Source organism: Apus apus, chromosome 12 (genome assembly GCF_020740795.1).
Source record: "Apus apus isolate bApuApu2 chromosome 12, bApuApu2.pri.cur, whole genome shotgun sequence".
NCBI lineage: Eukaryota > Metazoa > Chordata > Aves > Apodiformes > Apodidae > Apus > Apus apus.
In genome coordinates, this window is record NC_067293.1 from 12053156 (window position 1) to 12075924 (window position 22769).

The 22769-nt window shown below is 44.0% G+C and overlaps 1 protein-coding gene across 5 annotated transcripts in view; it reads left to right on the forward strand.

Annotated features, from left to right (window-relative positions):
- The window catches only part of PAK3 (p21 (RAC1) activated kinase 3), a 186651-nt gene extending 170206 nt beyond the window's left edge, over positions 1-16445 (forward strand). For 3 of the 5 annotated variants that reach the window (XM_051630652.1, XM_051630653.1, XM_051630654.1), the window contains 9 exons: positions 2436-2499; positions 3773-3847; positions 5979-6027; positions 7849-7961; positions 8785-8902; positions 9763-9862; positions 10280-10476; positions 14659-14796; positions 16174-16445. In XM_051630652.1, coding sequence (XP_051486612.1) covers positions 2436-2499; positions 3773-3847; positions 5979-6027; positions 7849-7961; positions 8785-8902; positions 9763-9862; positions 10280-10476; positions 14659-14796; positions 16174-16263 — 944 coding nt within the window. In that variant the 3' untranslated portion in view covers positions 16264-16445. The remainder of the gene's footprint in view (positions 1-2435; positions 2500-3772; positions 3848-5978; positions 6028-7848; positions 7962-8784; positions 8903-9762; positions 9863-10279; positions 10477-14658; positions 14797-16173) is intronic. The other 2 variants (XM_051630655.1, XM_051630656.1) reach the window with 1 other exon arrangement.
- The last annotated feature ends 6324 nt before the right edge of the window (positions 16446-22769 follow it).

Consider the following 22769-nt stretch of genomic DNA (forward strand, 5'->3'; position numbering starts at 1 on the left):
ACCGCCCTCAGCAGTGGCTCTGGCTGCGTTCCTGGAGTGCTGGCCCAGGGGAGCGAGTTCTGCTCCTGCAGCTCCCGTTAGCTGTCTTGCCAAGGCCAGCAAAACTGTTCTAGCAGGGAGTGCACCAGATGGTGTTGATGCCCTGGCTCCTTCCTGTGCTGGCAGGCGGGATTCCTGGCTAGGCACCCAGTCAGATGCACATTTGGATGCTGAAGCCCTCTGCTCTGGAGAAATGGCCTGGACAGAGCAGAAAGGTGTTTGTCATTAACAGTAGTTTAATTTTGGCTTCATAGGTGAACAAAAGTGTGTGTTTGTGATACAGGAATGTTGCCAGATCAAGTCAAACAAAATATGCTGCCAGACACTGGAGTCTTTCCTCCTGAACTCTCCTGAATACTTCTTGAAGTATTTCAGTGATGTATGTTCCAAGTTAAATCTCTGGAAGTTATTTGCGTTGAACCATCACCATCAGCTTCGTTTTTTTGTATTTTATCTAGGAAACTGCCAGGCCAGAAAAAACAATACTTTCTTTTTTAACTTCAGATTTGTTTGAGTTTATCAGATCTTGGCTCTTTCATTCAGCACCAACAGTGTCCTAATTACTGCTTCCTTTCCTCCCCGTTCAGACTGCCCACACCTCCAAGCGGGCAAGAAGCCATCAAGTAGCACGTGTTCCTTTCAGCTTTGGGTGGCACATGAGCTCCACAAGGCCTGATGGTCCTGGGGTGTGGCACGCCCGGTGCCCTGCCTGCCCCCCTTGCCCTGCCTGCCCCCCTTGCCCTGCCTGCCCCCTTGCCCTGCCTGCCCCGCTGCAGCGCGGAGCGGCCGGCAGGCGGCAGCACGCGCCTGGCCCGGGCCCCGCAGCCATCAGCATCTCCTCCCTGCTGCTGTCCCCGTGCAGTGTCCCTGTCCCTGTGCTCCTTTCCTGCTCGGCTTGTTAGGGAGGATCAGCGTGCGTGCAGCCTTGAGAGTGAGAGTCCAGTGCTGGTTACTGAAGTTGTAGCTTGTTGAAGACAAGCGGTGTGGTTCTTGAAATGGTGTCGCGGGCCGGTACCAAGGGCTACCGTTTCTTAGAGGGTAGATTGAAGTACCCCCCCCCCCCCCCCCCTACCACGCTCAGAAATTGTTACTGAGACCAATGTTTAGTTTGTAAATTAATCAGTTTATTAAGGGATAACACACACTAAGGGATCAAGGTTCAGGAGAGGTGCAAACCAATGGAGTGAAAGGGTAGGAGTTGAGCCCTGTAAGAAGGTAAAAGTATGTGTGTGTGTGCGTGTGTGCCTGTATATTTACCTTCCTTCCTTAATTTGATCGTCCGAAGTGCTGGCAGGCTCAATTGGAGATCTGCAAGGGGGCCGGCGTCCCAGTAACCGGGGTGACCCCTTCCTGCTACTGGCGGGCAAGGCTCCGGTCCCGTGGCAAGTGGCAGACGCAGGCTGGGCTGGCTTCTTTGGTCCGATTCGGTCCGGGCCAGGCAGGCAGAGTTCCAGGGAGCGGGCACGACCCCCGCGGGGCGAGCACAGGCGGCGCCCCCCTTTCTCCGTCCCTCCGAGCGTGGGAGTGGCGTCCAAGCAGGTCCGGGTGCTGCAGCGGGGTCTGTCCAAAGCAGGCAGAGAGGGCGAGCAGAGTCCTAAAAACCCCCCGCAGATTTTTCTCTTTCTTCTTTTTTATAGACCAAAGACCATTGTTCCAAAAGATACCACTGTCTGAATTAGCCAATCACCATTGGCCATGTATATTTACGTTTTTAATCTACTGTTTTTTCTTCTGCCAGTCATCATAACCTTTATGTTGTTCCTTTGCTATGCATCTATCTTGCAGGGCAAGAGGCCTGCTCATTCTGTTCTTGAGTGAAGGCGTCACTCCTGTTTTGCTGGCTTGAAAGGCATCTTTTGTTTAGTCTTATGTGGGGTAAAGAAGATAGGGCGTTCCCCACATCTGGCAATAGTAAGGTCTTCTTGAGAACGTACCCGTATGTCTGAGACCCTCCAGGAAACACTTGGCAGTTTTCTTTCTGCTCTGAAAATAGCACCTGTTCATAAAAATTGATTCCAGAACCCAAGGTGCATTTAATCTGCAGAAGAACCTTCTCTTGAATCACACAGAATATTTATTCCTCAGAAAAGAAAAGCTGTGTTATTACAGTTCTCATTAATGTTTCTAGACAACAAACACTTACATTGGTACATCTTCTCATTTCTGTCTCCTGTGAATGTTTCTCTGTGTTTTCAGTTTCCTGTCCAGGTAACTCCAAAGAACTGTAGAAAACCAGTCTTTGTGGAGGCTGTCCATGCTGCAGATCTGCCTGTGCTGGTTTTATTACCCAACAGCATAGAAAAGACTCACAATCCTAGGCAGTGTGGCTGCATATTGATCTGCTGGAAAGTGGTATCTCCATTTCACGTGTACATCTTTAATTTTGTTTCTTTCAGGGAGCATTGTGAGCGTGGGAGATCCTAAGAAGAAGTACACTCGGTTTGAAAAAATCGGCCAAGGGTGAGTCCAGTCACAGTTACTGATACAGGAACATGGACCAGGTATTTTGCTTGTGTAATATCAAGCGTGAAGTCAGGCAAGCACCTAACATGTTCAGACCCTGGTCTGGCTAAAATCTTCTGTTTCTCTGTACTTACTGGAATTTATAAATGTGGTCAGAAGGCATCATCGCTAAAGACAGCTTGATACTGGCAGTGCCTGGTCTGCAGCAAGGAGCAGGACCTGGAAGATATACTGTCCATCACATCTCTAGCACTTGTTTGCTTCTTCTTAGGAGAAATAATTTTTGTATCTCTCAAAATAGTATGGCCATGCTAAAAAAAGGATAAAAAACTTTATTGCCTAAAAGAGCAACATGCTACCTGATAGCTGTCAGACAAATAACAGTTCTCAATAACATCTCTTTCAAATATTTTGTTTAAAAAATATTCAGTGATCAGGATTATAACCACATAGTTCAGAAACCGAGGCCAGAGGTTAAATAATAAGCTCTCTTTTCTAGCAGAGGTAGTAAAAAACAAGAATTCAGTAATTAACACAGTGTTGATGTACGAAGTATTTGATGAGGAAGCTCATCATCTGCCTGATCCACCACTTGTGGATTCTGTGTTTACTGAAAATAATCAACTAGCCTATTCCCTCTGGAAGCCCAACCTTGCTTACTGTAAATAGGATTGATTTTAATATTTCCTATGAGAGGAGGCAAGAACAAAAGAAATTACGTCAAAATTAGGTACCTGACTTGCATTGTAAATATGGAAAGACTCACTGTCCAGCCAGAGTTTCTTTGGCAGTGCTGTAATTCCAGGAGAGCTGGTTCCATTTGTGTAACACAAGGATCATGCTGCTGTCAGCGTGTGGCAGAAGCTGTTTACTGACATCAGGAGATATTTTTCTGCCTTGATCACTTGTGAGGTTTGAACTCAGAGTAGCACGTTGCTGACCTAGAACTGACACATACTGCAGAAGGCCAGACACCCTCATGCTCTTTCTCTGGCAGGCTTTATCTTGTTTGGTAGCACACTTGTGGGAAGATGTTTCTGCTCCATTCATTGCATAAAAATCCTATCTTAGATTCCAGCTTGCTTTCTACCCAAAGCTTTCATTCTTATTGTAATTTGTAAAATGTCAGTGGACACTTAGAGCTGTGTCAGTCGCTCAAAAGATGTGTCAACTGAAGAAGTGAGAGTCATAATAAACATGGTGTGAAGCAGATTATTGCTGTCACTGTAAGACTATGACCATCACCCTTCACAATCTTTTATTTTGACAGTCCTAGGAGTGAGCTTGTACAAAGGTTCCTCAAGAACTGTTGGAAGGACAAGGGGCTAGGATCTGGCCTAAAAGGGTATCTAAATTTATTTTCTCCAGCCTTTGGTACAGCCTGAAGATTGCATGCCCTTCTTACAGAGGAGTGTGTGTGCTGCTGTAACCAGGTCATGACTGTAGTGCTGCAGGTCAGTTTACACTGATGGGGAAAGATCCTAAAGAAAAAAGATTATCACAAAGGTAATTAAACAGGATGGTCAGGAGAATCCAGACTGCTGCATGGCTGGGGTTTGTGTGTCTGTCTGCAGCAGGGCTGGGCTAAGCTGCACTTGAATGTGCTTAGTTGATGCAGATGCCAGTTCCTGAGCTACCTACCCTGGCAGTGAGTTGTGTACAGTTATGCCAAAGGCACTAGTGGTATTGGAAGTGAGTATTTTAGTAGCTGTTGATAAGACCACTGCAAGGCAGCAAGAGATGTGGCTGCCCAGAGAACTGCAGGTAGAGAGCAGCTTCTTACATAAGGAAAAGCAACTCAACCAGCATGTAGCACTTCATGGCTTCATACAGCTGTTAATACCCAGTGTGATGGTTTTACAGCCCCTTTGCTGTGAACAGTAGTCAGTAGCCCTGTGCTGAAGAACAGGTCAGCTTCACTGCTGAGTTTGTCATCTCTCCAGCTGAGGACTGAAAATGCTGCTAACACTAGAGAAAACTTAGTTAACTAGTGCTTGGTAAAGAGCCTGTGTTTGCTCAAGCAGTGTTAGCTCTTGCTAAAAATTCACATGAGTATGGAGCCATGAGCAGCCTGGGTTCAAGTTGGTTTTTAACTTGTGCTGCACTGGATCACAGTGACACAGATCTAATTGTGGGCCCTGGTACTTGCCTAGCTGCATTAAAACCAAGATAATACAGAAGTGTTTAAAAGTTAGATATAGATCAGAAATTATAGTTGCTTAGAAGTAAAAGTTTGCACTACAGAATCACAGAGCCCTTTCAATTAATTCACAGCTTTCCTTAAATTACTCACCTTTATCTAAACCCCTCACAGATGGCCTGGAGCATACCAAAAGCATCCTAATTTAAATACTGTGTTTAAATAAACCCTGACAGGACTTTGCTCAGGAGGTAGAGCACAGTGTTTGCTAGTCTGAATAAATGGTGTCAGCTTTTTATGAAAACAAATTGGATTAATTTTGACAATTAGTCATAAGAAAATGCATTTGCATTTATATTAAAGGAATACATAGCATGCCCAATGAGAACATTGTTCTCCACACAGACATACAGTCTCTGGTGCCTGCTGAATTAAAATGCTTCAGAAATATTTCAGCCTGCAGGTAAACGAACAAGCCAGGGGATCGTGCAAGAAAGAGTGAACTGATGTTGGTGTTTTCAGTCAGTGGGACACTTGCCAGATGTGCGTTCCCACTGCTCAGAATTCCCACCCTGGCTCTCGCTTGCCTCACTGCCCATGCAGACGTGGGCTTCTTCAAGGATGGCAGTGTAAACCTGTGGTTTAGCTCAGAAGGAAGCCCCACTGGGGTTTGCAAGCCTGGTTTCTTTTAAACCCAAAGGGATTTCCTCTGATCATGGCCTTTCTGGCCCTTCACATCATTACAGGGAAGATCCTGTTTTAATGAGAGGCAGATGGCAAACAAAACCCCACGCTGCCTAGTCTGCAGGTGAGCACGCCATTTATTTCTGGTGCCTCTGCAACATTACCTGTCTGCCACAGAAGCAAAACAGACACATAATGGAGAGTCCTCCATGTGTCTGGTGCACCTAACAGAAGCAGCTGCTGATGGCTCTTGACACATAAAGCAGTGGTCTAAGGATCCTCTATTTTGAGTAGTTCTCCATATGTGTGTGAAACAATATATGCCTTAACCTGCTCTAGCTGTAACCATGCAGGATGGCTGGAGAGCAGTTTATTTGCATGCTGGAGAGCACTGTGTCTGGATCCTTTGTTCAAATGGCTGTCATACATGTTCAGGGTTTTAAAAATGACTGCATGGTGTTGCCTGAATTTTGCAGATACATTCAAATTAGACTGTGTGTTACATTCCCTGGAAAAAAATCACACACACAAAAAAAAGGAGGTGAACAAAATTGTCTTATAAATGCTACAGGCGGCAGAGATCTGTCTGGGCTTGCTTTCACTCATAGGGTCTAAACCTCTTCTCATTTCTTCACTGCTGTTTTGTTTCTAGGGCATCGGGAACTGTTTATACAGCCATCGACATTGCAACAGGACAAGAGGTAAGTGTTGACAGTCCCAGCAGATTTTGCGGGTGTTCAGTGCTCTCCCCTCTGGTGAGATGTGGATGGCCTTTGGGTTGCCAGTAGATTGCACTGGAAGGGCTGTTCCTCTGAAGCTGACACTAGTGTCAGCCTACAAAATGCATCATCTGCTGTCTTCAGCTTTTCAGTGAAAGCTCTCGAAAGGCAGTGTGGTTCTGTTCCTCAGTAACTGAATACTTACTGTAGCCATCCACTTTCCAGCAACCATTACACCAAGGTGTGGAGTAATGCCTGAAAAGCTGCTTGTGAATTCCTGGGGCAAGTGGTCCCCTCTGGAATCAGTAAGAGTCTTGGTGCCCCTCTATGCTTGGGCTGATGCTTCAGCCATAGCTTTTAAGGCTAATTGTCAAGAAAAATATTTTTTTACTTAACTCTGTCTTCAGACCAGGTTGGTACTCTCCACAGTGTTGTTGCTCCCGGCCTGGTACCATGTTACATCATCCCTGAGTGGGTGTTTCAATGGAGAGAAATCTGTAAAGAAATCCCAGCAAGCTTTTGGGCCCGATAAAAACTGTAATTTTTATTGCCAGTGTAAATTTTTAGAAATTGTCATATCTCTGTTCCCCAATGTGCAGGAAGCTTTGATATTACAGAGAATACTAGTTAATACATACAATTTAACTCTGTACGTTTACAGCATAAAATCTGGCCATAGATCAGTTTGCAATACAAATTATGAAATCTAAAGATCAGTCATAATGAGAAGCCTTGGATGAACCCCAAGCGTGGTCACAGAGTCCCCTGTTGCTGTGAGGGATAAATTGCTTCATTGCATTGCTTAATTTTGGGCAGACTTTGTCCTTATTAACTATCAGAAGAATGCAAGGAGGGAAGTGGTATCTTTCAGAGGAGGACACACTAGCTTTGTCTTAATCACTAAATATATCAATGCGTAATCTAACTGATGGAGGCAGCCCTAATTCAGTCCCAGTTTATCTTAATCACAGGTTCAGATCTATGCTAAATCCTATTTAGCATTTTTTTCCATCAAAGTATAATGCAAGACCTAATTAAGGAGAGATGGTGTTTAGAATGCAGTTTTGTGTTTTAGTCATACTGAAGCTGGTTGACACACACACTGACAAATGAGAAAATGTCTGCCAAGAGCAAAGATCTCTCCTACACACCATGATTATGTTTAGGTCAGGTGTCAGTGACAGCCCAGTATGGCCTGTGAGCTGGTCACGTGGAAGTGGGGACCAGGGAGGGTGAGAAACTAATCTCAACTGTGTTAAAAAATGTTACTTAGAGTTGCGAAATCAAAATTCAAGAAGTTAGAAAGTGCTAGGATTATATATTTTACTACAACATTTTATACGTAATGTAAGCAGGTGTTTTCTCTCAGTTATGCAATCCAGTCTTATGCTGAAATAATGATCAAAAATAATTTAATTGCTAGAAGTATTACCAGCTGTTTTTATCTATTTTCACAGTAACAATATCACTTGCTGCTTGCAAAACATGCATGAATAATAACAGTGGTGATAAGCTAAGGCCATTTGAGAAGATGTAGGTCCAGAGAGTGGTGTTAGAGATTTGTGATTGATACTTTAAAGACCATTTCTCCAGATTTACACAGCAAAATGTGTTGCATGTGTCCTGTTACTACCACCTGAGCTGGCAGAGAAACAGGGTGTTGTGAGGGTACTGAGCTCTGATATCTCAGAACAAGACAGTTTGGCACAGCTCTGCTACGTCATTCCAAAAAAACTCACTCCATGTTCATTCTGATCTCATATAACAGACTACTGAAGTTGATACATTTCAATGTCATTTTAGGTGGCCATAAAGCAAATGAATCTACAACAACAGCCCAAAAAGGAACTAATTATTAATGAAATCCTAGTCATGAGGGAAAATAAGAACCCCAATATTGTTAACTATTTAGACAGGTAAGTAGTTCTGGTATCACATCAATGTTGGTTTACAATGATTTTAAGAAAAAAACACCTTTGGTCACTGGTAGAAAATTGACCTTTTTATTATTTATATACTCATACAATGTATAGAAAGAGACTGCATTTTTTTCTGCATTAATATTTTCTGCTGTATGTAGTTTGAAGACTGTTTTCAAAAACCTGGATCTGCCATATCTTAATAAAACAACAGCCTATAAATTCACTGTGTCCAAACCCTGTTTTGTTGGTTGGGGTTTTTTGGTGGGTTTTTTTGTTACGGTTTTTGATTGTTGTTTTAAGTTGATGATATTTTCTGTGTCTTATGATGCGTGCTGATAAATCATCACAGAAATTATTTTCTTTGGGCTATTGCCATCGTTTTCCATTGCTATGGATGCCAGGAAGACCAGTTTTTTGTTTCCAGAAGCATGTAACTTGCCAGGTTTAAATTGTTTTCCCTGTTTCTGAATGTATTTTATGTAAGTTTTCCAGACTGCTGACCAGTTTCTGTCCTCAGTGATACACACCATTCTACACTGGACAACTATGGAAGTTGGGTGGCCTTGTTCCTGAAGTTAATAATGTAATTTCATTTTTCACTTGCTTGCCATCTAAGATAGCTCATTTGTCACTTACGTGCTTCTCTCCTTTCAGCTGCCCAAATCCTAAGTGCACTATAGCCCTAGAAGGTACCTGTGTTCATTTTAATCCTGTCTCGATTTAAAAACAACCTGGAAACAAGAATCAACTGTAGTGTTTTTCATCAAGTAATTTAGCTATTTACGTTCATCTCAATGCTGTTGTTTTCTTCTTTCAGCTACCTAGTTGGTGATGAGCTCTGGGTGGTTATGGAGTACTTGGCTGGAGGCTCTTTAACTGATGTTGTTACAGAGACATGCATGGATGAGGGACAGATAGCTGCTGTCTGTAGGGAGGTAAGGGATCCCAGGGGTGCTTCCCTGTTACTTGGACAGAATGGTACTTCTAAACAGGTGGTAAAAGCATGAGTGATTTCATGTTCAGAGCTTTGTTTCTGTGTTGCTTTTATGATATAGAGGAGAAAAAGCATCTTAAGTGAACTGCTTGCCAGTATCACTGCACTTACTATACTCGTTATTATACTCATATACTGTTATTGTACAATCTCCTTTTTTATTCCTTTTTTTTCTTTTTTTTTAGTTGTACTATTCTCAACTTTGCCTCTTTAAACATTTGCCTGGAGCATGTCTGTACTGCATTCCTTGCCTGTAAAAGCAAACATGCTGGTGGCAGAATTGTAGAATAACAGCGAAGAAAAATAGACACTCATTTATCAGAGTCCTCAGCTTAAAAGGATAGTATTCCACCCAAAATGGTGTTTGCTTCTGAAAAATTACTAACATGCTCTTTCCAAGTCTGCTGTAGAGCCTAACAATAAAATCTTTGTCATGGAACCTTCGACCTAAAAGTGATCCACTTTGTACCAAAGGAAAGGACTTTTTCTCTCTTGGTAAACAATGGTTTGTCATGTGGATGGAGACAGCACATCCATTGCAGCAGCTGCCTTTCTGTCTGTGCTTTCAGGGGATAGTCTGTAAGAATAATTGACATTTCTCTTTCAAAAGCTAATATGCCTTCATTTAGAAAGTTATTGCTCTAATAGTGTAGAAGTAGCAAGCTATTCCTCTTGACAGCACAATATTCTGCCGTTACTCACAATTCATCTAGAATTGAAATCTTTTAGAGCCATTTGCTTGCTTGGGTGATGAAATCAGGTCATTAATTTTTACCCTTATGTTTCTTTTTTATCTGTCAGTGCCTGCAAGCACTGGATTTCCTTCATTCAAACCAAGTGATTCACAGAGACATCAAAAGCGACAATATTCTTCTCGGAATGGATGGATCTGTCAAATTGAGTAGGTATCCTCAGTCAGGCCAGTGTTCCCGGGATGTGGTGTGGTGGGGCTGCTTTTGGGTGACTGCCAGCTACCCAAAAGTGATGCCTGTGGTAGTGCACTGACCACTGCTGCAAGCTAAGAGCAGAGAGGCATTGGAAGGAAAAAGGTCAAAGAGTGGCTTTAGTTTGGGTACGTCCCTTCCAGAAGGAGGGATTTACTATCTGAAGCTTCCAGTGAATAAAAGCTATCACATGAAAGAAACTTGAGGGTTTTTTTAAGTGGCCCAATCAGTCTTTCCTTTGCTACAGCACTGAGTAAACAGAGCATGGCTGCTTTTCCAGATAGATTCAACAACACCTTCTCAGGCCTATTGAGGAGGTTTCTGCTCAGTTTCTTAATTCAAGTGGCTTTAACAAGAATTGTTTTTCTCCTCAGCTGATTTTGGCTTCTGTGCTCAGATCACCCCTGAGCAGAGTAAGCGGAGCACAATGGTCGGGACTCCTTACTGGATGGCACCAGAAGTGGTGACAAGAAAAGCATATGGCCCCAAAGTGGACATCTGGTCACTGGGGATCATGGCAATAGAAATGGTGGAAGGAGAACCTCCTTACCTTAATGAAAATCCTCTCAGGGTAAGGTGCAAATGAAATCAGATACCACTGTCTTTCTAGTCTGTCCCATGTTTTGTCTCCCATTGGACGAAGTCCCAGTCCCATCAGCTTGAACTAGTTCCACCAAGGCCTGCTTCTAAAAATGTCACCAGAACATATCAGCATATTCTGTAGCTTTGGTTACATCAATGGGAGAACCTCAAAAGAGAAGTGACATGTAGCCAGTTCAGAAATCTGCCATTTTTACCTTCAGGGGTGCTTGCAATTTCTCATGTAGCTTTTGAACTCTGTTTGAGCTGTATCTCTGAATAACAAGAATTTTTCAGTGGCAGGTTTCTCCAGTTGGGGGATTTTTACTAAAAGCATTTCAACTGTATCTGCAGGCATGGAAGTCTTCTCAAACCCAGATCAGTTCTTACCTGAGCCTTCAGGAAGTGCCACTGGTTATAGTAATGCCATCATTACTCATTACCAAATACATTTCTACTAGTGTATTTTAGCACAGATACTTGTAGTAAACTGATGTATTTTTAATGTTTTGAAGTTTTCAGTTTTATCTTTATTCCTTAAAATGAAATGGCCAGTTCTTATACCAACTGAGCATGTAATAGGGGGGCAATGTATACCAAGGTAAAACCTCATGACTGATAGCTGAAACGAAGTTAAATGCTGCATGGTTAATTCATTATAGGATGCAGGAATTTATGAGGAAATTAATTTTTACTTATGTGTCATAATTATATGACACATAAATATACATACATAATTTTTGTTAAGGCTAGAATGAAACTAGAGCAGGACCTTTAGCTTTTCTCATAGCAGTAGGGCTGTGCTTGCTCTGGCATCCACACTGGGCACTGCAGGCTTAAAAAAGAAACAACAGAATTGTCAGGAAATACCCCCAGCTGTGTTCCTTCATAAAGGAATACAACAATTAGACATGTTTCAGTCTTCCACTCTTTGAAAAAAGGTTTCTGAGGTTTTTTGCAAGACTCTTTTTGAGTCATCCAGGAGAGGTACCCTGGGGTTTTTGGTTGCAGTGCACACATGTGGGGGGTAAGAAAGAGACATGTTTGGCTTCAGACTGATGCTGAATAAGCAGAGTGCACCATGGCTGTCAGTGGCAGTATGCCTGTGTCACTGCAGCCCAGTTTTCCCAGAAAGGCTTTTGTACATCACCAGTTTTGCTTCAGTTTCCTGTGAAGGGAGGACCCTGTATTCTACTTGCTTCCATGGAAAACTTTGCAGAAATGCATTTGCCTTGTATAAAGCAGGAAAAATGGGTGTAGATAATAAGCATTACTGGTCTGGATGCTGAAAAATCCATGCTTCCTGAGCCTTATCTCTTACCAAATTCATATTCAGCTATTCCTGCCTTTACCCAGATTAAGTGAAACGCTCTTTTTTTCCGTACATGCCTCTTCTCCTGCTGGGGTTAAGATCAACTTGAGCACTTGGAGCTTCAGGGCAGGTTCAGGTGTCTGAGTAAAATTGCAGTAGATTGAAGTCAGGCATCTGAAGTTGGCATCTCCTGCAGTAGCTTCCTGGCCTCTTTGCAGAGGTTCTTACCCCTGAGCTAGGAACAGTGAACAGCTTGTGATGAACCACCTGAAGTTCCCCAGTTATCAGCTAGTTTTATTAAGGTAAATAATAAAATAGGGACAAGATCCATCTGTGTTGTATGTGGAATTGGAGAGAGTGAGAGGTCTCAGCTGCATCCAAAAAGGGGACAGCAGGTACAGCAAAGATTTTTAGCTGATGGCACACAGGAGTTTAATAGTCACATTCAGACCACACTGAGGGAATTCTGCAAAGCCTGGAAACAAAAGGATGCACTTTCATGTTTATGGATGATTATTTTAATAATGGAAGGAGTGGGAGCGTCAGTTACTGATGATAATTTAAACACATAAATTAAAAGGGCATTAAAGATCATTAATCATACAGTTAAGAGCAGTCTTAATGTAGATGCATTTGTTGTTTTCCATGCATCCCATGATGCTCAGGTTCTGTACAGCCTATGCGGAACTCAATAGGAATGAACTATTTTCCAGCCATGACTGTGCTGGATATTTCTGTCATGGTATTTGTTTTCTCTCACTGTGATTTCCTTCCATCAGGCATATACCTAGCGCCTGGGGGACAAACATTGGTGTGATAAATATCTTTTGAAATGCAAAAATGCAAGTTGGACCTCCCTAGTTTCAACTGGGAAAAAAAAAAAAAAAAAAGGAAAGCCAAACCCTAAGCATTTCTGTTTGCTTTTTCATTTATTAACCACAGTGCATCAATTTTCCTTAAAACTGTAGCGTATGTTCCAAATGCTGTGTATCTTCTACATTTTCGGGCTCCTAAATCATCTGTATATTTTTCTGTCAAGTATCTGGGTGGCCTGGATAACTTTAGGATATTATTTTCACAGACTGCAGCTATAACCGTATGCCAGATCCTTTCTTGTTGATATGTTAAACGAATGAGCTTTTTGCCACTTTGCAGCTACAGCAAACACTCATTTCCTCTGTATTTACTTGTTTTTCTTTACTGGCTGTGCCACAGCAAACCAAAATCAGGGTAAGAAAGTACTTCAGCTTCCCATAGGCCTTTTTCTGTTGTAGAAAAAAGGTGTGATACCTCACTAAAGATGACTCTTCCTCAAGATCCGTGTTCTGTGACAAAGTGAGCAACTAGAAGAGCTCCGTTTGTCCTGGCCACCCCTGTTTCACAGTTGGGTAAATGTAGCTGGAGTAGAATTCCCACTGCTGACACTGGTGCTGTCTTCCCTTACTGCAGGAACAGCAGCATCCCTTGGGTGGCACAGGTTGGCCATAGCCAGGACAGGCGCTCCCGCTCGCGCTGTGTCTGGCGGCTGAGGCCAGCTGCATGTGGACAGGAGAAGACTGATTTTGTGACATTTATGTTGTGGGAAAAGTAAAGAAACTTCCTTTTATTGTTTTCATTCTAGGATAGTTCATTTGCCTTTTTAGGCTTGGAAATTTTCCTTGGTATTTAAGAGGATAATAACAAAGTCAATTTGGTCACGGTCTATTTAAATGCCAGTAGCACGGAGCTGTTATTATCAGGGCAGACATTTGTATGGAAGACTCCTGGGCCTATTTCTGTATTTTAGACATACTAAGTTTGAATAGTTCAAAATGTTTGTCTTAAGTTTCTAAATAACATCTTGAAAAAGCAAAACAAACTCATCTCTCTAGCTTCTCAGCATGTTTGGGTTGTAAGAAACTGAAGCTTAGCTTAGGCTGGAATTTTCAAGTGTTTGGACAAGCCTGTGTGCACAGAGTCAGCGCTTGGCTGAGCAGCCCAACATGCATGTCATGGAAGGGAACTCACAGAGGACGTTCTGAACGTTTCTTTCAGAATCCAAGCTACTTTCTCCACATCACCAAGCCTGAGCTTTCTGTAACCCAACTGCCAAAACTTCCCATTTCTTCCCTGGCAATTTCTGGAATGGGGACATGAATAATGTATTTGCTCGAGTATCAAAGTTAGCACAGGCTCAACACAGGGATGGAATTGCTAATTTTTCTGAGACCATTAAAAGTTTTTCTTTTACCACATAAATGAAGCTGATCTGGAGTTTAGAGACTGCTGAAAGACATAGTTGCAGTTGGCTCCTGTCTGCCAATTATGCATTTCCTTCATAACATATTTGTGTGTGCAACTTGTATGTCTGTGTTGAAAATGAAGTTCCACATTTTCCTGTTTCTTTATCCAAGGAACAAGCTAATGGATTTACCTCTTTTTTAGGTGGTCACTGTTACCAGGAACAGAGAAAAAAATTCTAGTACCTTTGTTTCATGGAAGCTGTACTTCAGGGACCAGCAAGCACTGCAGAGAGGCATTTTATATAATAATCCTTTGAAATAATAATGTTAGACCAAGTTAACTCTTTAACATAGCCTGTAAAGCTTGTGTCAATACTTGAAGAAGCAAAATGTGCTTTTTGCTGATGTAGTTCATATTAATTAGGTCAGCCAATGAAATCAGCTGTCAAGGCAAGAACATTTGGTTGTTGGAATAGCTGTGGCTGCATCAGGGGTTTTTTGTTGATACAGAAAAATTATCTCTAATCCTCTGCCAGGGAAGAAACTGCCACTGGAGACTGGACCTTAAAAAATGGGGTCTGTGTGAGCAGTTATGGATATGAAAGAAGCAGGTGGAGTCTGGTGTTCCCTGTTTCTCCAGGCGCTGTATCTGATAGCTACGAACGGGACGCCAGAGCTGCAGAACCCCGAGCGACTCTCTGCTGTGTTCCGTGACTTCCTGAACTGCTGCCTGGAGATGGACGTGGACAGACGAGGCTCTGCCAAGGAACTTCTGCAGGTAAAATGTCGAGTGGAACAGCTCATAAATGTTTTCTCATCAGCTAAAGGCATCAAAGGCATCAGATGGACCCCCCTCATACTAGTCTCCAGCATTGATGCTTTTCAAATGAAAAATAAGTAGAATCATAGAATGGTTTGGGTTGGAAGGGACCCTCATTGTAAATAATATCTTCCTTAGATCTAGTCTGAATCTCCCCTCTTTTTGTTTAAACCATCACCCCTTGTCCTGTTGCAACACGCCCTGTTAAAAGTCTGTCCCCATCTTTCTTATAGGCTTCCTTTAAGTACTGAAAGGCTGCAATAAGATCTTCCCAGAGTCTTCTCTTTTGCAGGCTTAACCACTCAACTGTCTCAGCCTTTCCTCATAGGGGTGGTGTTCCAACCCTCTGATAATTTTTGTGGCCTTATTTTGTATTTTGGTAGTATATTCAGTTTTGCATAGTGGCAAAATAATTTATGTGGAATGATACCAGACAGGGATGCCATAAACCATGTTGGTGACTACCACATACAGAGGTAGGACCAGGGCAGAACCCAATGAAATCAGTCCCAGCCAAGTGGTCAGAGATTTGGCTGTGGGAAGGAAGGGACTGTGGGGTGCTCACTGTGAGCATTAGAGGGGCCTCAGCTTGTCCATCCTGCCCCACTTTAAGAGGTTTCTGCCACCAAAACATGGACAGCTAAGTGGGACTTGTCACAGCTCTGTTTGCTGCCTGGCACGGTCAAGTAGATGAGAACTGCTACAGGTTAACTGCCAGGTTTTGTGGGAGAGAGGGGGCTGCAGAATGTGCTGCTTGGCTGTGCCTGCTGTGAAGGTGCCAACCAGCACAGGAGGGACAGGAGGTGGGATGGTAGACACTGCACTCACTGCAACCCAGAGCTGAGTCTATCGGCGCTGTCACTTGTCTCCCTGCTCTTGTCTTGGTGCAGAACACTTGCACCTCAGTGGCCTTCACAGTACATGGGCCTAAATGCTACTGGGATAAGCATTTCCTAGAGGTGTTTGAGTTCCCTGAGGAATGACTTATGCCCCTCATCTTTTTTGACATGGAAAACAGCCCGTGTCATCAGCAAACAGAAACCTAAGGAAGTATTTTGAGTTTCCTGAAAGGAACCAGAGCCCTGGGACAGCCAGCAGCATGACCAGAGTACTGGCAGGGCAAAAATCCCAGCAAGCTGAAGACACTTCAATAAATGGATTAGTAGGATTATGGGCCAAGGCTGCCTGTGCTAGGAAGGTACTAGACATGAAGACGCAAGTGCAGATGGTCCCTTCAGTCCTATTTTTGCTCGTTCCCAGTGACCAGAGGAATAGTGCTTGAGCCTGTGAGTGAGTTTGGAATGTAATGGTTTCTTTCTTTTTTCCTTTGGGCAGCATCCATTTTTAAAACTAGCCAAGCCTCTCTCCAGCCTGACTCCTCTGATCATTGCAGCAAAGGAGGCGATTAAGAACAGCAGCCGTTAGCGCTTCAGGCTGGCTTTCTCCCAGGCCAGCTCAGAGCAGGACTGAGAACAAAAACTCTGTAAAACCTCAACTCTTGTGCTGCAGGACAGATGGATGGATGAACAAACCAGCGGTCACAGTCATGGTGGTAGGAGGGAGAACAACTGGTCCCTCAAGGAGTAAAAAAGTTATCATTTGTCTTCTTCCTGCTTTCTGGCTCCTTAATTTATTTTTAAGATGAAACAGGGCTTAAGACAGAGAGGTGATGACCGAAAATGCTTTGCTGCCTCAGCCATTTCCAAGGTAAAGCAAATCCAGTTGGAAGATTGCCTTCCTTCTCACCCTGTGAATAAGCTGTAAGTTCACTTTTAAATTGTCAGTTGTTTCTTAAAGATGGAAAGTACCTTTCATGGGGTTTTTTTGTATGGTTTGGGATTGAAGAAGGGTCTCCTTCATTCATAAACTCCAGACTGCACTGCCTTTTGAATACAGCCTGCTCACTGGTATTTGCCCAGTCATGGTACTTGTTGGTGAGGAAGAAAGTGAAATTACATTTCCAACCAAAAATTAATCAAGAGTGGGGCAAACAAAACATCCTGTTGAGATACAGGCTTTCAACTGTGAATATATAGTGTTTTGGTTCTTGACAGTTTGATTTGTATACCTAATTGTAATCTGTATGCCTGGGTGAGAGTCATACTTAAAATGAAAAAGCAGAAGGATCAGTCTGTGCTCAGAAAGGGCTCATCTGATGCAAAGCTGTAAGAGAAGTCTGAGGTGACAACAGGCCCAGCCTTGCCTGGTGCTGAGTCCCAGCAGATCCCTTGCAGAGCACAGAGTAGTCTCAGTGTCTGCAGACCCAGGCTGGAAGAAGGTGCCTGTAGCAGCCAGTGGCAGCAGATGGGCACTGGGTGCTTCCCTTTTCCTGGGACCAGAGTAACCATCCCATGTCAGAGCCAAATGGGGCTGCTTCCAAGGTGAATCATAGCTATGCTGTGAGCTGCTCACAGGTGGAGTGTACCAGCCTGAATCTGTGCAGGAGTAGAGAAGGGCAAAACAGAACTGAGCACTGGTGTCGCTTCTGAGGATGCCTGCTCTCCTCATCATCCTGTAGCTCCTGGGAAAGGTTGGTAGTGTCTTTGCCCCTTGCAGAGGGGCAGGGAGCCGGGCTGCTCTGCAGGCTCGTGGATGGGTCAATGTTCAGGCACACGAGTTCTGCCCTGGTAACTGAGGCTGACATGAGTGAGTGACAACTTCCATGGTTCAGATCTGTGAGCCAGTGCTGCAGACAGCTCTGGGAGAAAGTGTGTTAAAACCTGGAGTTCTGCATGGAGCGTGAGAAATGTGTGAAGTGTGGGGAGGGGTTGCAGAAATAGTGAGAGGCATCAAGCCAGCCTGCTGTCTGCTGTCCTGTGTAGGAGCAAGCACTGCTGGATGCAGCTCTGAGTCACTGGGAGAGGGGGAATCCTGTATGTGACTGAGGAGTGTGCCTGACTAGTCCACTGATTTGTAAGGAAGCAGAGTAGTTTTAAGTATGCAATTTTTGTTTTATTTGTTAATTTCTGAAAGAAAGATGCAGTGTGGCTTCACTCAGAAAAAGCATTTGCATGGAGTATTGCTGTATTTTTGTAGTACAACTAATTAAAGACCTTCAAAACAGCAATTGAAGCAACACCCACCCAGTGAGCTCCAAAAAAAAGAAAAAAGCAAAACAGCTTTCTGCTGTAGATGTTCATGTTTAGGCCTGGTCCTGCAAAGGGCTCAGTAGCCTTTAAGGTACTAACCACATTCATGTTTTGCCAGTAGGAATGAAGGATGCTTGGGCTGTTCTTGAATTAGGCCATTAGTTGTTTGGCTTTGGTTTTGTCTTTTGTTACAGTCTTTGTGTTGCAACTGTCATTAATGCTGCCAACTCACCCACCCTTGCTTGCTCTGTCCATCCCAGTGTCTGGCTGAGGTGATGCTCGCCGAGGTGCCCAGCTCAGGATGCCTTAACCTTTCCTGAGCTCCTGGGAAGCACAACAGTTCTGATTTTCAGATGCTCAAATAGCATGCTGAGGTGAGCACGATCTGCAGTGCACAGGGGGTTCCCTGGACCAGAGGAGCCTCAGGGAGAGCCAAGATTGCCACCAGCAGCTGGCAGCTCCCACCACAACACCTGAGGAGACCTGGGCAGGGCCAGGAGCAGCAGTGGCCAACCCCACCCCCCCATAGATATGGGAATCACACCCTGCCCTCCCTGCAGATGGGCCCAGCAGGCAGACAGGACACATGACATGGATTCCCTGTCCCCTCTCTCCACTTGGCTGAACATGGTGACTCAAGGGATAGGGGACAATGGTGTCAAGTTCCTGCCCCAGCACAGCAGGTGTGAGGCTCTGCAAGTCGAACTGAACAAGGTGGGTATGTCTGCTGGAAATACAGTACAGTGGAAACAGTCCATCAGGTTCCCAGAGTGTGTGGAAGGACAGGGAGCCACCTAGGGAAGGTGTTCTGCTGGACCTGCTGTGTGTGACGAGCCAGCGGGAAGGAGCAGGTGATGGCCTGGATGAACAGAAGGCTCAGAGGGCCAGTTCTCATTAAGATCTTTATCAACGGTCTGGATGAGGGATTCAAGTGCACTGTGGGTAAGTTTGCAGAAGACACCCAAGTTGGGTGGGAGTCTTGATCTGCCTGAGGGTAGGAAAGCTCTGCAGAGGGATCTGGACAGGCAGGATTGAGGCCAGTTGTATGAGGTTCAACAAAGCCAAGTGCTGTGTCCTGCACTTAGGTCACAAAAACTTTGTGCCATGCTCCAGGCTTGTGGAGTGGCTGGAAAGCTGCCTGGTGGAAAAGGAGCTGGGGAAGGGTCTGGAGCACAGGTCTTACAAGGAGTGGCTGAGGGAACTTGGTTTGTTTAGCTTGGAGAAAAGGAGGCTGAAGGGAGACCTTCTCACTCTGCAACTCCTTGAAAGGAGGTTGTAGCAGGGTGGGTGCTGGTCTCTTCTCCCGTGTATCAAGTGACAAGAGGAAGCAGTCTCAAGTTGCACCAGGGGAGGTTTAGATTTGGATATTGGGAACAACTTCCCCAAAAGGGTTGTCAGGCCCTGGAACAGGCTGCCCAAGGCAGTGGTGGAGTCACCGTCACTGAAGGGATTTATAAGCTGTGTAGATGTGGTGCTGAGGGACATGGTTTAGTGGTGGCCTTGGCAGTGCTGGGTTAATGGATGCTCTCTAAGGTCCTGTGCAACCTGAATTACTCTGTTCAAAAGATTCTGTTTCTTTTGTAAGGTCCCATTTTTCTTTGTCAGCTCAAGCTATCTAAACAGGGCAGAGACTTTCTTGAGAGAGAGTAATTCAGGCTGGAGGTGGGGCTGGCCTCCCTTTATAAAGTGTTCATCTGAATGAAACAGGTTTGTGTTCTGTGTAAGAAGGGAAGAAACAAGTGACAGTTGCTATTTCTAGTATAGCTTTTACTTTTTCTTGCCCACAGAGGAACAGCCAGCCATCCTTTAGTAGGAAAGCACTTTTTCATGGCACAAGTTTGCTGGACGTACAATGTAAATACTTATGTTGACAGACTACGCTGTTTGAGTTTTTTTCCTAATTGTTTTATTTTACCTATAAGTATTTCAGCATCTCTAATTTAAAAATAGAACCACATAAACTTTTCAAAAGGTAACAGGTATGAAAAACAAAAAAATCAAATAGGTGCAGTATTTATAATTTTTTTTTAACCAGTGTATGCCCCAGCATACAGAATATTGTTGGCACTGGCTTTTTAAAGACAACTGCTGTAGTAAGAGGCCTTACTTTTTATTTTATTAAATGCTATATTTATTTTTCTTTGCATCAGCAAATCTAGAGATTTTCCTTTGATAAGAATTTCCTGTGGGCAGCCAGGATTCAACAGAAATCATCTCTGCCAGTGGCTGTTTTCAACATTGGTTCTAACTGCCCAGCTGAGACTATCTGACAAGCAGGGAAGGGCACCACTGGCATCCCTGTGTCTCTGTTCTTGAGACAGTCTCTGGCACTGAATTCTTAGTCCATAGATACTGGAAGAGCTGCCTTTATATCCTCCCAACTCTTGGTAGGGGAAGAGACATATTAGTATATTAAAAACAAAACAATCCTGATTTACAGGCTCACACAGTATGTTAAGGACTGACAATAGTGTTGACCTTGTAGAAAGGAAAGGGGTTTTCTAACTCCTGTCCTCAGATCAAGCAATTAGTTAGATATATTTTGTAAGTATTAGAATCAGCCTGTTTCTGTTTCAAAATGCTTAGGTAAATAGGTTTCAAACAGTTCCATTCCAGGGTTCTAAAAGACTGGTTGTCTTAATTTTTAAATTCATTCAACAGTAAATAACCCCTCTCCAGAGCCTGAGTAATGCCCATCCCTGCAGTGAAGATGTGTGAAAATGGCCCGACAGCTTGTTGTGGTTCTCGTGTGTTTTAGGACAGAAACGTGACAGCAGTAAAGTCAGGGAAGTCTGAGAAGCACAGAAAAGTTTATTTATTTAAGAAAAAAAAAAAAGGGGTGGGGGGGGCTAGAATAACAGTACCTATGTACAATTCCATACAGCTCTTGCATGCACTTATGGGAGCCTGCATGGGGGTGGATCTTCTCGTGCTCGCAGGGTTTGATCACAAACAAACTTGGGCCAGGGTTGCATTCTGACTTCTTGTGTCCAGTGCTTTTGTAAATGTGTGTGTGTTAATTCTCTACCTTTGGCACCTGGTTGGCCAACTTGCACTGCAGACAAATGAACTCCAGTAATTTTTTTTAGCTGTTTTGCTGAGGCCAGTGACTGCACCTCAGCAGGTCTTGTGGGCAGTCTGCCCCCATGTCTGGCCACCAAAAATGAAGCACATTCCAGTCACCACAAGAAGGGAAGTAAGTACCTGTCTCCTGCCCCCTAACTGTAGGAAATGCCCTGTTTGTATGGCAGTGATTTCCAGTATAGGGTCATGGCTGTGGCTACTGAATGTTCTTCACACTGAGTATGTAAATACATGTATTTCTTAGTCCAGCTGAGAGCAAATCCCACAGGCTAAGAGCCAGCAAGAGCTCTGTACCTCCTCCATTAAAGGCAGGAGCCAGTGGGTCTTTGCTCAACACCCAGGACATGTGCCCCAAGGCCAGCTGCGCCTTGCAAAAGGTTGTCAAGCCAGTGATCCACACACCTTCCTGGTGGGCTGCTGTCTGTTCATGTGCAACAACTTAATCATGGATGATGGGCCAGGATGATGAAGAGCCATAAATATAATTGTTCACTTCCCCCACCCCAACCAGGTAAATATCTTTACTTTTTAGGAAGCCAGCAAAGGACAAACATTGGGTTTCAACAGAAACCATCCAAGGTTTTGTGGAGTATACTTGGCAATTCAGGGATCTGTAAAGTTTCCCTTTACTTGTGTCTGTCCTTGAGCTGACTGGATAATTTGTTTTTTCTTGCTGAAGTTCGCAGAGTCTTGCTTATACATCCTCTCTTTGGATGCAGTTTAGAGCCAACTGCCATAACCCCAGGTGTGCATCACGTGTAGACAGTTACTGGCCTGAGCCTCCCAGTGCTTGTGGGCACCTTTGGTGACAAGAGCCAGCTCAAAAAGAAAAAAAATGGTATTATAGGAAAGAGAAGAGATGCTGATGTGCTCTTCATGGGTGCCTTTGGACTGCCACGTGGGTATGAGCCTGCAAACTTTGTTCTTGCTAACACACAACAGGAGAAAAGGAAATGGCCACAAGATGTGCCAGGGGAGGTTTAAAATGGACATTAGGAAAAATTTCTCCACTGAAAGGGTTGTCAGGCCCTGGAACAGACTGCCCAGAGCAGTGGTGGCATCACCATCCCTGCAGGTATTAAAAAGCTGTGTAGATGTATGTGGTGCTAAGGGACATGGTTTGGTGGTGACATGGCAGTGCTGGGTTGAGTGGCTGGACTTGATTTAAAGGTGTTTTCACACCTGAGTGATTCTAAGATTCTGGCTGCCAGATTTAGCTAGTTCTATGTTAGTAGTATTAGTTTTTATCAAAAAAGTTTTCTCTCAGTCAGCTATTGTGGCCTATGGCTTCAGCTACCTTAGCTCCTAGTGCTAAGCTGCTAATGCTCAACAAGCCTGCTCCGCGACAAGATACAGGTAACCAGATTTCTTCTATGACACTAAGGGAGGAAGTTGTATGAGCTGGGACCTTGAGTATTGTTTGTCACCTCCTCTCTGGCCTTCACTCCTTTCAGGGGCTTTAGAAGTTTTCCTAAGGAGAGAAATTAAGCAGCATGCTACCCCTCTCTCCAGTCACCATGATCGACTGATATTTTTTGACCCTGTATGCCCTCTGATCTTTCTGTGCTTGGTGGCTGCTAACCAGGATTGTGTAACTGGCTTATACCATGTCCCTGAGATCCCCATTTCTCTGCTCTTTGAACTGCCTGTTTACAGCAGCCTTCTGAATCTATCAGCCTTGTCTGGAGAGGGAGTTAGCACGTCCAGTTTGTGTATAACCGCCCAGAGCCCAGGGTCTGTTAACTGCACTCTGTGCTT